The 13,302-nt window shown below is 42.4% G+C and overlaps 1 protein-coding gene across 1 annotated transcript in view; it reads right to left on the bottom strand.

The window, feature by feature from the left end:
• Positions 1-2,874: 2,874 nt before the first annotated feature.
• Positions 2,875-13,302, bottom strand: part of PTPRG (protein tyrosine phosphatase receptor type G) — a 421,778-nt gene continuing 411,350 nt past the window's right edge. The window contains exons 26-29 of the mRNA XM_074913948.1: positions 13,043-13,189; positions 12,237-12,379; positions 8,970-9,105; positions 2,875-8,247 (exon numbers count right to left, since the gene is read on the bottom strand). Coding sequence (XP_074770049.1) covers positions 8,101-8,247; positions 8,970-9,105; positions 12,237-12,379; positions 13,043-13,189 — 573 coding nt within the window. The 3' untranslated portion in view covers positions 2,875-8,100. The remainder of the gene's footprint in view (positions 8,248-8,969; positions 9,106-12,236; positions 12,380-13,042; positions 13,190-13,302) is intronic.

Here is a 13,302-nt window from a genome sequence, read left to right as displayed (position 1 = left end):
GCGAGCCCAGTGACTGTCAGATTAATTGAACACAGTGTCAGGAAAGATTGCTTTGTGAAGTGGTGCTTCTTAAAGCATTACAAAGTCAGAAAGACATCAGAAACATTGATTGGCAGCAAAGGGGAAACAGAAACCACAAGTGATCAATAAGGCAGCTGCCAGCAGGTGGGGGTGACACGTCAGTGCATGAAGCACTTCATGGAGCTTGAAGTGGCTAAGTAATAGGACTGGGACCAAAGCATTGATCAAAATTATTTTTATGTTGCAAAAGGTCTTGAAAGTACACCTTCTGGCATTTGAATCCATTTAATAAAAATGCTGCTATTATTTGTGCCTGCTTAGCATGACTGCTAGCAGCCTCTGGAAGCCTTAAAGGCTAAACTCATTAGCTATTTATTACAGAAGAAGTTGGGATCTCCTGATACCGTCAATTAATTCAGGCATATTGTTAGTAGTGGGAAGTGCTGGTAAATCATTTCTTTGTTGCCAAAGTATTAATGAACTACTTACTCTATATTTCCACTGGATATAGGTCTCAGCCTGGCCTCCTCCCCAGCGTAAGCACAGAATCCAAGTACTTTCTCCAAGGCTTTTCTCCTGACCTCAGCTCCTGCCTTTGTTGCTCACCGAGATGGCGGCTCAGGAGGACCAGGGACTCCCAGAGCAAGCGCTGCACTGCCTGTGTTTGCAGGGTAGGGAGCTGCTGCTGAGCTTGGCTCAAGGCGAGGGTAGGTTGGAACAACTGCCCTGTACCCCACAGCGAGCTCTGCCCCATTTGTTGTACGTGCACACAATGATTTGGCCAGCAGCAGGGTGGGGGCTCCACCTCAGAGCTGCTGCTATCTAATGAAAATGCAGTTTTTCTTTAAGGGGCTGCTTTGGGTTGTCCTGATTTCTGTAGCTGCTACAGACAAATATTTTGTTGCATCACTGTCCCAGGTGATGTTCCCATTGCCCAACCCCTACCATCCTTGTGGCCATTCAAGTTCTATTTCTTATTTACCAAAGATGTAGGAAGAAGATTACACCGTTTCTTCAGGAGCAGTGTTTTAAATACCAGGAGAGAAGCCCCACAGCCTGTCCTCCACTCCTGCATCTCCCAGGCCATCTCTCTGTACCGTTTCACTAGACAATGTCCCAGTTCATTTTGTCTTTGTTCAGGATTTCCAGATCACTGATCATTCCTGTTGCTCTCCTTTAGCCTGTCTTCCGTGGGGTTACATTTTTAACCTGGGTGGTTCTCCCTCCCAAAAAGAGACAGTTTTAAACCTGCTGTGAGAAGGCTGGGAGGATTTCCTTACCTGGTCCCAGGTTAGACATGCCGGGCCTGTGTTTGTCTTTTTCTTGCAGGGACTGGTGGTGACATGTTCAGCTTGCCATCATCTTTCAGGCACTTTCCGGACAGGCAGTTTTCAAGCAGTTTTCTCACACTGTTGTTAGGAAGCGCTACGTACCCACCTACCTGTGCGTGCAGGGGCTGCCGTCTTCTCCGCGGAGGTCAGGCAGCCAGGCTGGGCAGAGGCGCCTTCCCTGGGTGCCCAGCCCCAGCTGCCTGCCCTGGCCGGAGAGCCGCGCAGAGGCCATGGGGCTCTTCCTGCTGCTGCAGCGTGCCCCAGGACTGGCTGGGCAGCAGGTCCCTGCCCGCCCGCTGTCACTGCCCGCGCAAGGCCGCGGGAGCCTGCCTGTGGGCTGGTGCTGGGCTGTGAGAGGCAGTGTCCTGGCGCAGGGGCTGGAGGAAGCTTACTGCGAGCTCCGGGGCTTTGCGGGAGTCAGCGGGCTGTGCCGCTAGCACTGCGGCATCGCTAATCACCTCGTGTGCCAGGCTCCCTCTTTCCCCCAGTCAGCCACAGTGTGGACATTGCAGATGAGAATGCAGCCACACGAAAGAAGGCAGATGTATAGCGTATTGATTTGAACCAGCAATTTTACGTCAACGAGCAATTTCAGTTATTGATGTCGTTTGTCCACGTGCGGGTGTTGCTCCGGAGGCTGCGTGCTGCCTTGTTCCTGACGGCTCCGCCAGCCCAGGCAGCTGCCGTGTCCCTGTGGCTCACGGACGGCAGCAGAGCTGAACGAGAACCTATCCACAAACCCAAGCGGTTTTCCCACAAAAACAACAAAAAAAGTAACACGTGCGCTCAGCCCAGAATCAGCACGGGAGGCGGCATGCGGAGCTGTTGAGGTTTTGTTGCAAAACACTGAACATCGATGGCGTAACGTGCGCCCGTCTCAATGACAGCTCTTGGCTCAGATGCAGCAGGGCGGTATGACTATTAATGTGCTCCGTGGGGAATATTTGCTGCTTTATCTCTAGGATTTGGAACATCTGTCCCTCCCTCCCAGTCTGCCTGACGTGGGGATGAGTGCTTTTTCTTTTTTACCACAGCTCCAGGGTTAGCTGAGCTGTGAGTAGATGCAGGTTATCACAATAAATCAGGCGACAGTGGCTTGGTGGAAGCCCCTGCTCCTCCAGGCAGACATCTGCTGATAAACCAGAGTTAGATCTAAGGAATGGCATACCCAAAGGAGCTGGCAATAAAGCTCAGGCTCTGAGGTCCTGTTCTGAATGGAGACAATCCCCTTTCCAAAAGGGATTTTGAAGGGTCACACGGTCTGGGGAGGACCAGTGGTGAAGAGGGAAGGGGCTTACTCGCAGCTCTCTAATCGTTGGAGTAAATTAAGAAGGGAATGGTGATCTCCAGTGTTAAGTGACTGAGAGACAGTTCCCAGCTGAGCACTGTTTGGAAATTTGAGATCTAATTAAAGCAGGCCTTGGATCTCATCATTCTTCCTGCACGCTTGGGACAGTGAAATACTGACTCGTGCATCTGTTCTCTGCGTGTATTTGATGCAAGTAAGGAAGAAGTCTGTAAATACATCAAAAACCATACTTTATTTTATGTATAGCAATACAATTTACATATTAAATAACACTATAATAGAATGATTTGATATAGTTTAACATAACAAAAAGATTCTTCAAGTTACCAAAAAAACCCAAACAAAAAACAAAACAAAACAAACAAAAAATCTCCCTCAAAATACTCCCTCCCACCCTCTCCCCAAACCAAACACCACATTTTTTTTTTTTTTCTGAATGGATCAATGAGACAAACGTATCCAGTGACTGGCTAAGTCTAATTCCTATTGCACACACTGACAATGGAATCCAAAAAAAAAATCCAACTTTCACAATCACTGCCCCAAAGAAATGACATGTGTGGAAATCTTTTTTGGAGTGTGATGATGGTGTCTCACTACCTCGATACACAGAAGGTATGTAATCACATAGCCACCACAGAACTAGGAAGGAGGTGAAACTAGAAAAAAATTAGCTTTATATGAAAATATAAAATTCTATGATTATATACCATAGATACAAAGTTCCCAGAAGATGCTTATCCAAGCAACAAAATATTTACAGTTTTAATGACTTTGCTATTTTAAAAATGAAGGAAAAGAAAATAGGAGTACACATGAATGCTTCGGTCTTTAGAAAGAATGGCTGCTTGCTAGTTTCAAATGTTCTAACAAAACAAAAAAAGTCACTACCCCAAATGTTGGAGAGTTGTGACATTGTATAAAATTGACTATCTCCTCTTTTGGAGACGTTTATTCTTAAAACTCAAGACATTTTTCTTGAAATTAATTATCCTCTGTAGAAAATGCTTCCCTTTGCAAATAGTTAACAAAAGCACTAAAAACAGTTTAACAGCTAAGACAAAGTAGAGGCCAAATCTCTTCATTACAGTTCCTTCTCTTTATTTTTGCATTCCTTCTCCTTTGATAAGTAAAGCCAATGTAGTTCACATTGTTAGAATGGCAACAAAGAGAAGAAGAGCAAAGGGGTAAACAGTAAGAGTCGAATTACATCTGTAAAAAAAAAAAAAAAAAAAGGAAAAAAGAAGAAAAGCAATGCAGTGGATTAACAAATAGGCATTTTCCCTTCATATAAAAATTCACTGGCACCATTTGAACATAAACTTCAGAACACAAGATCTGATGTCAAAAGACATGAATTTGAGAAAGACTGCTAAATCTTTAAGACAACTACGTTTTGATTTTTTTTTTTTTTAAATTAAGTTGGTTTTGTTTTGCTGAGAATTAGTAGCATGTATCTTTGGTAGAATCAATATCTATATTTTTCAGCTTTTAAATAAAATATATCAGCTTAAAAAAAATTAATAAGAAGGCAGTTGTGCTGTGTCATAAAGATTCTTCTCCTAATGTTCCAATGTATCACTCTGGGTTCAAGGAATTCAAGCAGTCAGAAACTGGAAAAACAACTGAAATTTTGCAGATCCTGTAAATGATTCCACTAACCTAGAAAAGACCCACAGTACAGACAGTCGCACACAAGAAGTTGTTTAAGGGTTTCGGATTTTTCATTTTCCTGTTCCTAAATTAATATTTGGAAACAGACACTGTGAAATTCTATGGGGAAATGCAGTTTAAAATGAATATTCTTTAGACCTTGGTTGTGCAGAAGAATCGGTGCTTAGCCTGCCCGCCTGCACAGCCCTACCGGCTCTCCCAGACCTCCCTACCAATGCCAAGTTCACGTACAGGAGTGTTTGTAGGATCACCCATTTTAGGTGTTAAGATGACACAGCAGCTTTCCAAGCATTCCCTCTTGGAAAGCTTGGCTGCTCTTATGGGCTCAACGCTCAACGCTCAGAATGTCTTTTATGTCTTTCACATGGTCTGCAGGCGCAGTACACATGCAAGACATGGAGAAATAGTATTTTCTAAATGCAGACACACATATGCACGTGTACTTCAGTCCTTTATTTCCTTATTTCTCAGGGCTGGTGCTGAGCACCACATTTTCTAGTGATGGGACATCCTCAGGTTCTCTTAGTTTGCAGGCCTGCGAATTGTCTGGGAACTTCTGATGCTTGAAAGACATCCCGACCGAATGCCAAAAAGTGGTTAGAGCGGGGAAGCTGGCGTGACAAAAGCAAAGTTGTGACGCACCGAGTGGGACTCTGGGACTTTTGGGACACTCTTGAGAGCATCTCAGCAGAGCTCTACGAGCACCCGTCTCCGAACACACACTCGCTCCTTCTGCCAGTCTCTCTCTCAGTCCCAAGGAAAAGGTGCAAATCCATGTAAAAGCAGAACTGCAGCTGCTCACAGTAGGACCGATTTGGCTCTTCTGTGCTCTTAATCCTGACCTTCACAAGCAATTCCTAGCTTCATCCGCTTCAAGCCCAACGCGTCGCTACCATCTATCGGCTATCTGACTGTCAGCACAGCACTTAACACACAGCTTGAGCCCCCTGAAGGAAAAAAATCCATGGAGTACTCATAGAACATCAGCGTAAATTATTTCCCCATGGATTAAACCCCAAGCAAATATTTCAGGTGTGGGAAAATGCCAATGCAAATGCATGGATTTCCAAAGCATCTACCAAAGCTCAGCCCCCACAGCCTTCTTTCATTGATTTTTAAAACTTGTGAGAAGGTAAGGGATTAAACCAAGGATATTCAGGCAGTGTGTCACGAACCACAGTTATCTTCCATCATGCCAGTGAAATGAAAAGTAATCAGCTGAAAGTACTGAACAAATCCAACTCTCTTGATGCCTGCAGTAATCTTTGTGTCACTTAGCTCTTGTCAGGGTTTGAATTCTTAACTTCTCCCTACACCTCCCCAGGAACTTAAATGCTTCAGATTGAACTGATCCAACTCATCAGAGTCCCTTTGTGCTACCAGCTGGAATTGCCTGGGGCCAGGATCATTACTGGGGGTGCAAGGGGGGGGCTCCCCAGCCTCTGATGCTGATGCACACTGGCCAGCAGACCACTCAGCAAAACCTTCCAGCCCTTGCAGGCAGCAGTACTTGAAAATTTACTTAAACAATTCTGGTTACTGGGGTGTAACGACTGGAGAGCCAGTCTGAACTCCTACCAAACATTAACTGACAGACTCCTCAGTGCTGGGTTGTCTCAGTGCAAAGGGGATGCAAACTACAAAGCGATCTTTTGAAACACTTTATGCATTTTTTTTAATGTGGACTAGCTGGTGCTGGACATGGGATTTCCTTCCTGAAACCACGGATATATTATACTGTTCAGCAGTAGCAGTTATTTGGATCACTTGTATGGAGGGATTCAACAAACTGAGAAGTAAAAGGTTAACTATGTAAAAGGTTGCTGACAAATTCTTAAATACTTTGGTGCTGGAATTAATCGAGTGTATCCATACCAGGACATCTTTCCCTTATTAAAAATAAAAGGCCAGATACTAGCACATACCAGTCTGCATAGCTCCTCTGCTCTCAGTGAGGCTGTACCAGCTTGTTACCTCATGAGTTTCTCAACCAAAATACCTCCTCTCAATATAATTTTATGCAGTTCACTTTCAGCTTCCTTGTGTCTGAAAACGCACAGAACCTTCCTTCTAGCTAAGCTTCCTCTCTGCCCTCCCCTCCAACAAAAGTGAGTTTTGCCTTGCCAAATGTCTATATTTCAGCAAGACCGGACTGGCAGAAATTAACAGGTTTATGTTTAAATGAAAAAATATGCTGTAACATTTTGACAAGTCCTGAAAAATCACAATGTATGTTTTGTGCAGTTGAAATTTAAAAGTAAAGAAACTAATGCCATATACAAGGGATAGTGCCTGTCACTGTATACCAAACATCGGGATGGCTGAAATGACGTGTTTCCTTTTCAAGGCCGATTCAATAACCCCTCCCTACTCAGCTGAGCTATGAAGGACATGATTAACTTCAATTTTCAGGAGAATTAAGTATGTGCTTATGCCTTTTGTTAAATAGGGATGCACCTTGTTGAATTGTGACCAAATACAAAAGGAAAAAGGGAGCCAGTGAGGATGTATACTTAAATGCTCCAAACAATAATTCAATTATTTGTATAATCTGGGGGGAACCATTTTATTGGTGTGGTGGAGGGAAAACAAATAAGCTAGGTTTGTGCTAAAGAATTAGTCTGGCAAAAAAAAGAGGGAGAATGTAACTTTATAGGTAGTTTTTTTATTAGTTTGCTTCACCAGTAAATATGGATCAGTACTTTATGTTTTAGCACTAAAGTATGAAAATTACACACCTGTAAAAATGGCATCTAACAGTTATGAAATTAAGAAACGCCTGTCATCATGTAACATACCATTAGGTGTGAGGTCATATTCAAGAAATAGTAAGGAAATTAATGTGTTTAAAATACTGAATAGCTTAGTAATGTAAAATATTGCTACCTTCAATATATCTGAAAACAGGTCGGATTTTGGGTTGTAGTAGATTTCTTACTGTATTGGCTCTGACGAGAATAAAACCAAAACACTTTTCCCTCATAGGGCTGGTTAAAAACTAAAACCAACATTTTTCTGAATACATGGGGAAACTTTGAAATTGTAAATCCAAAACCTATCACTGTGTCCCACGTATGAATTGCATCTAATTTATAATTACATTGTATGTAATTTATATATTCCATGTGAAGCAAATCTTAGGCCTGTAAGTGTACAAAACAGCAATTCGAAACAATACAGAAATAATTGTTTCAGCTCCACAAGGCTATCACACCTTCACTGTAGCTAATAATCACCTGCTACGTTTTGTCAAGAAAGGATGAACACTGCTCATCCATTCCACTGGAATGCAGAATACCGTTACCAAAACTGTGATGTGATCCTTAAAATAATAAATATGGTATGAAGGGGTACAGTATCTGTTGTAGAAAGATTCCATCTGGCCTAGCATTCAAGATTTAAGATTCGAGGGTCACTGTAGTTAGCAAAACTTCACTGCATTTAAACAAAACAGAAAAAGCGTGTTTGTTGTCATGGAATGTCACATCAGGGCTTGTCTCGTATTAGAATATTATAGGCAGTAACACTGATCATATAGTGCAAACTAGATAAAATTGCGTTTCACTGTGTGAAATAAACAGAGGTGCAAATGCTCAGTAGGATACCATTAAGACATAAAATGGCAAAAAATAAATATCAAAACTTTTATCAGTGTAAAAAAGTAATTGGGTTATTGTATAACCTAGAGTCTGGCAAAAAAGGCCTCAAAAAAGTTCACTCAGTCTTCAGAAGTTCTACAAATTAAGTGCCTTTTCAGGTTTCCAATTAGACAAGAGACTCCATGCTTTCTGCGGGATCAGATTCATCACTGGCCAACACAGCACCATTTTTGTCCAGTGTCATGGGACCGTTTCCATTCTCCTTAGTGCTGACCAAGCTTAGCATTGCCTTATAAAGAAACTGGTACTGCTCCTGGAAAAGAAAGGACAAGTTATTTCAATCCTCTCGGTGTACATAAACGCGTGGCATTTCCAGGGAAGGTCATGGACATTCATTACTAGAAGCATACATATAGCAAAGAAAAAAGAGAGCAATTACCTCTGTTAATCTAGTTTAACCTTGTCAACCCCAAATTCCAGTTTTGGGTAGATTATATTATTCCTAATATGTTATTAAAGACTACAGGAGGCCATGACAATAGGGGAGCCCACAGCTCAGCCCCAGGCTGCTCCCTTGTGCCGGCAGAGCCACCCACACTGAGGCGAGGGCGCTGCTCTCGCTGCACACCGAGTGAAGGGCCCTTCTCTGTTGAAGCTTTCTCTCCCTGCAGCTCTACCTGCCCTGCTGCATCCCTTCAGATCACGACATGCCAGGTTTGCTTAAATAGCAGAGCTTAACTCACAGGGCTGGCAGGGGGATTGACAACAAGCTGAAATGTCCTTCTCTGCTAGGGCAGCCTGTACAGTGGCCCCCTAACTATGAGAAAAAAGCTTAACTGCAAATTGAGAGACTTACAGTGTGGGTTTGAGTTTTAGAAAAAATGACAACGACACAAAAAAAGCCCAAATGCAAATTCTGCTTGGTAGCAGATGCAGTAGGGCTTGATAACATACACAACGTGCATTTTAGTTCATGCTTTTGGTCTCAGTGAAAACCTTGTAAACTATCCATTTATATTCCATTTAAAGACTTACAATGTCTGTAAATACTCCAGGCCGCATAAGATTTATCATCTTTGCCACCTGGAAGACATCGACAGCGTTTTCATTCTCCAGCTGCTGGGACAGAGTGGTAAGGGCACATAGCGTTCCCGCTGACACAGCTCCATACCTGAAAAACCACACCAAAATGGTAAGATACTCACAGACATACCTGGGCACTGACACAGAGCCATGACAGCGTTGATATAGTCTTATTTGATTACTGTAGTTCATCTTTGTATCTATTAAATGCTTGTTTTATACTGGCTAATTTTTAGTCATTTTAATTTATAGAAGAAATTTGATGGTACACCAGTCATCTCAGGGTATCTGCGGTATTCAATACAAAGAATTGTATCAGCAGAAGAACATGAGCCATTTAAAAATACCCAGCCTGGAGAGTATAACACTGAAATCAGTTCTCACATGCCACATGTACTGAAAGCATCTGCATTATAGCTGAGTGTATTTTAAATTCATTAGTGGGAGCTCAAGCAAAACATAAACGATTAGAAAGAAATGAGACTTTGCCTCTTCCTCCACATCTGACAATTATATAAAACTAACACGGATATGAGGTGCTCACAAGTAAATGGGGCACATCTCAAAGTCTTCCTTAGGTCTGATTCATCGGCAAAAGGCAACATCCCCGAGTTGGGCACCCAAGAGACATTACGGATTCTGAAGAGTTGAGCTGTGCTGTCATTTAATAAGAACCCAAGCAATGGTTATTCGTCAGGAGCATGACTCAGTGTGTCCTTGAGATACTGGTCAGGTAGAAACCTTACTGCTGCTAAATCTGTGGGTATGCCGGAATCAATGAGAGCAGTTGTGGGGCATGGGATAGAGGATCCTTAGCAACAGGGGCTCGTAACTGCTTCTGAGGAGCCTCAACTGTCCCCTGCTCTCCCAGTACTCGGAAGACTGAAATTCTGTCCTGGCTTTACTATGGGTTTGCTCTGTGACTTTGAGAAAGTCTGTCTCTAAATGTCCCCACCTGTAAGAGGGGACATTCATGCTGACTTGCTCTGTAAACTGTTTGGAGAGCTGTACACAAAACCTTAAATAATCGGTAAGTACTGCAATGCCATCTGGCATCGTAAGATTACCACTAGGATTTTTTACAACATTCCTGTGGAAATCAAGACATATGCTGACTTAATTTCATATGATTTTTGCAAACTTAATTTGCCTAGAAATGGGAAACAGAAATCAGATCACAATAGATCTGCTATATTTGATGAAAAGTCTACAGAAGAAGCAGCAGGGCTTCTGCAGAACTGTACAGATGGCTGTGACTGATCATCTACAGGGACAGTGGACAAAGTGGCCAATGCTTGTGTCTGATGGGACACAACTAAATGCCTCTGAGGGTCTAATGGCCTCATTTTTACTTGGGCTGATAACCTCCAGCTCCCAACAATCTGAAGTCTTTTCTCTTGGAAAATTATGCAGCAAATCTTTATCTACTTGCCTACATATGGGCAGTTATATTTAAAAATCTTGACAACTGTCTTGAGTTGGAATTTCTGAACTTCTTTGAAATGTTTTTATCAAGTTCAACCCACCATGTACTTCCTAAACACCACATGCATTTAGTATCTGAAAATTCATATATTTGGAATTAATCTGCAGTTGTAATTATTAGTGGATTATGTGATATAGTTGTTGCATGTAGTAAAGAGAAATTTTCATTTTCAGCTACATTTGCTTAGGCTCCGATGAAAAGCAGAATCCACTTTATGTATTAGGCATAAAAATAAAATCATTGAATATGACAAATAAACCAAAAAAGCAATTTACAGAAAGAATGACTCAGCACTGTTAGGAATGAGATTTTGATTTTTTTTTTTTTTTTTGGTCTAGCATGAAATGCCCAAATCAATAATGGTTCTAATTTTGTAAAACATAATCTTAAATACTGCAAGAGTAGCAAAACCTCACTTCAGACTACCCACAGCATGAATATTAAAACTAGCCTGGAATTAATCAGTGCTGGCAAAAGGCACCAGAGCTTACGCTGTGCATTAGCAAGGCAGGAGATGGTAGGAGAAAAACTACTTGCTGCAGCCCAAGGCACCATTTGAGGGAGTCTGCTGGGAAAAACCTGTTGCAGCAGCAACACACCAACGTGAAGAGAAAGCTCTTTCAGCAACGGCAGATATCAGCATGTGAGTGCACATCAGCACAAAGCTGATCTGGCCACTGCAATACCAGAGTATGGTAATAATGTTTTTGCACAGAAGGTGAAGATTTCTAAGACTTTCCTACTAATTCTGTTTTGCAGCAATGACAAAAGGCCTAATGGACTGGAGTGCAGCGGGGTTGCAGGTATAGCAGTTGTTTATGCTGGCTCAGTGTTCATTCTAAGGGCAAGTCCAGCAGCGTCAGAAATTGGGTTTATTTGGGATTTTAACAGCAGAATGACTCTGGGAAGCACTCTGCCCACCAGGAAACAGTCCCTCCAAAGAGATCCTGTTAGATCCAGGCTCCAGCTTCACTAGCATGGTATTTTGCAGCCCCATAATGTGTGCAAAGTAATAATATGCAATGCAGTATTTAGCACCCTTTATAATTGGGCATTCAAGTATAGCTGGCAAGACAGTGCTCTCCACTGCACTACAAAAGAGACAAGTGTTGGGGCATGCTGGCCCTGTGTTAGTGGGATCCCTCCCTACCACTTGGCACCATATGGGCCCCTTGGAGTGTTTTTGGGGAAGCAGAAGGAGAAAAAATAAATCTGCTCGCAGAAAACCTGGGCCCTTTGTCACAAGATACTTCTGCTGCTCATCCTGAGACACAGCTGAGCCGAGCTTGTTCTGTCTTACATGGCACACTAAACCTGAGCTGATAGACAGGAGCTCGGGCTGTTTTGAAACTGGTTTCCATAAGCCCATATTTGGCTGGTTAGAGCCTTACCTAAACCAGGGCTCTGCTGTGTTCTGAAGCAGGTTGTAGAATTCATTTGGGATACTTCCAGGTGCAGAAGAACCCAAAATGCTTATAAAGCAAACAGAGCCTCACTTTCTGAGTCCACCTAAGATTATGACCAACATAAAAACTACACTAAGCAAAATGTATTTGGCCTCAGATGCCAACTGAAAACTCATCCCGGGAAGTTTAAACATTCTGATCCTGTTCCCTAGACCACTAAACCCCATCTGCTCCATGCAAGAATGGACATCAGTCCTAACAAGTGTCCTGTAGCCGAGTAACTCCTTGTACAACCTGCACATAAATGGGAGAAAAGAGGTGACATACTCATCATGAACTATGGTGGGGCCATCCCTTGTTAAGGCCTCTTCCTTGATTACATTGATAAGTTCAAAGGTACTGCTTATGGGAGCATCTGGGTTTGGCCATTTAGGACACTGAAAGTGGCGGACTTCCAGAACGTAGTCATCCTGCAATGAAAAACCAGCCTGGGCATTAGCTACTTCAGTTTCACATTTATCCACTCCAGGTAGAAAGAGGGAAGAGCCTCACTACAGACTCAAGAGATAACCTTCTTCTTCCAAACAGTTTATATAGAAAGGAGAAGACAGACACACAGCTCTAGCATCGCTGTAACAGTGAACACCCTAAAATAATGCAGCTTTAACAAAATGTTTAATTGATAAAAGATTTTGTATTAGAAAGCAGATCTTCTACTCATATAAACCTCCCTCAGAGCCATTACAGCTTAAAAGTCAAGAAGAGAAGAGCAACCAAGGAATTCAAATTTAAAAGGGCTTGCAAACTAATGTTTTGCATAAACCTTGGTGTACTTCACAAAGAATAATTCAATCTACTTGTGTGATTTCAAAATGAAAAACCAATCACTTTCAAATAAGACAAACAATTAATACTACGGTCTCGCTAGCTAGCGAAATCTACCTGGAAGTAGAAGATGTGAGAGGGAGAAGCCGCCAGTGAGAATACCCTTCCCTGCGAGCAACATGCATGCACATGCATTTATAAGTAAATCCTTTTCAAAACTGCTTCTGAACTCTTCTTCTTCCATATTTAAATGACATCAACAACATTTTGGTAAAAAGCCAACACCCACATCTGGGGGTTTATTTTACCTGGGTAGCTTCAAGGATAAAGTCATGGATGATAATTTGCTCTTCATTAGAGAGGCACAGTCTGTCTTTGCTGATAAGGGTCACAGTAAAGGCCTCACAGTTCATGGATTCCTCACGACTTGGCCAGTACACAAACTCATCTTCTGCCTGGAGGAATGAAACAACACGCTACTTCAGCCTTTCAGATACCTTGTGTGTGGAGGAAAAAATCCAGTGGATCAAAAAATTGGTTTGATAAATAGAGATGATGAGGAGCTGAC

The sequence above is a fragment of the Athene noctua genome, chromosome 10, assembly GCF_965140245.1.
Source record: "Athene noctua chromosome 10, bAthNoc1.hap1.1, whole genome shotgun sequence".
In the NCBI taxonomy this organism is placed as follows: domain Eukaryota; kingdom Metazoa; phylum Chordata; class Aves; order Strigiformes; family Strigidae; genus Athene; species Athene noctua.
Note: the sequence above shows the minus strand (reverse complement) of the source record. Positions and strands in the feature narration are given on the sequence as shown.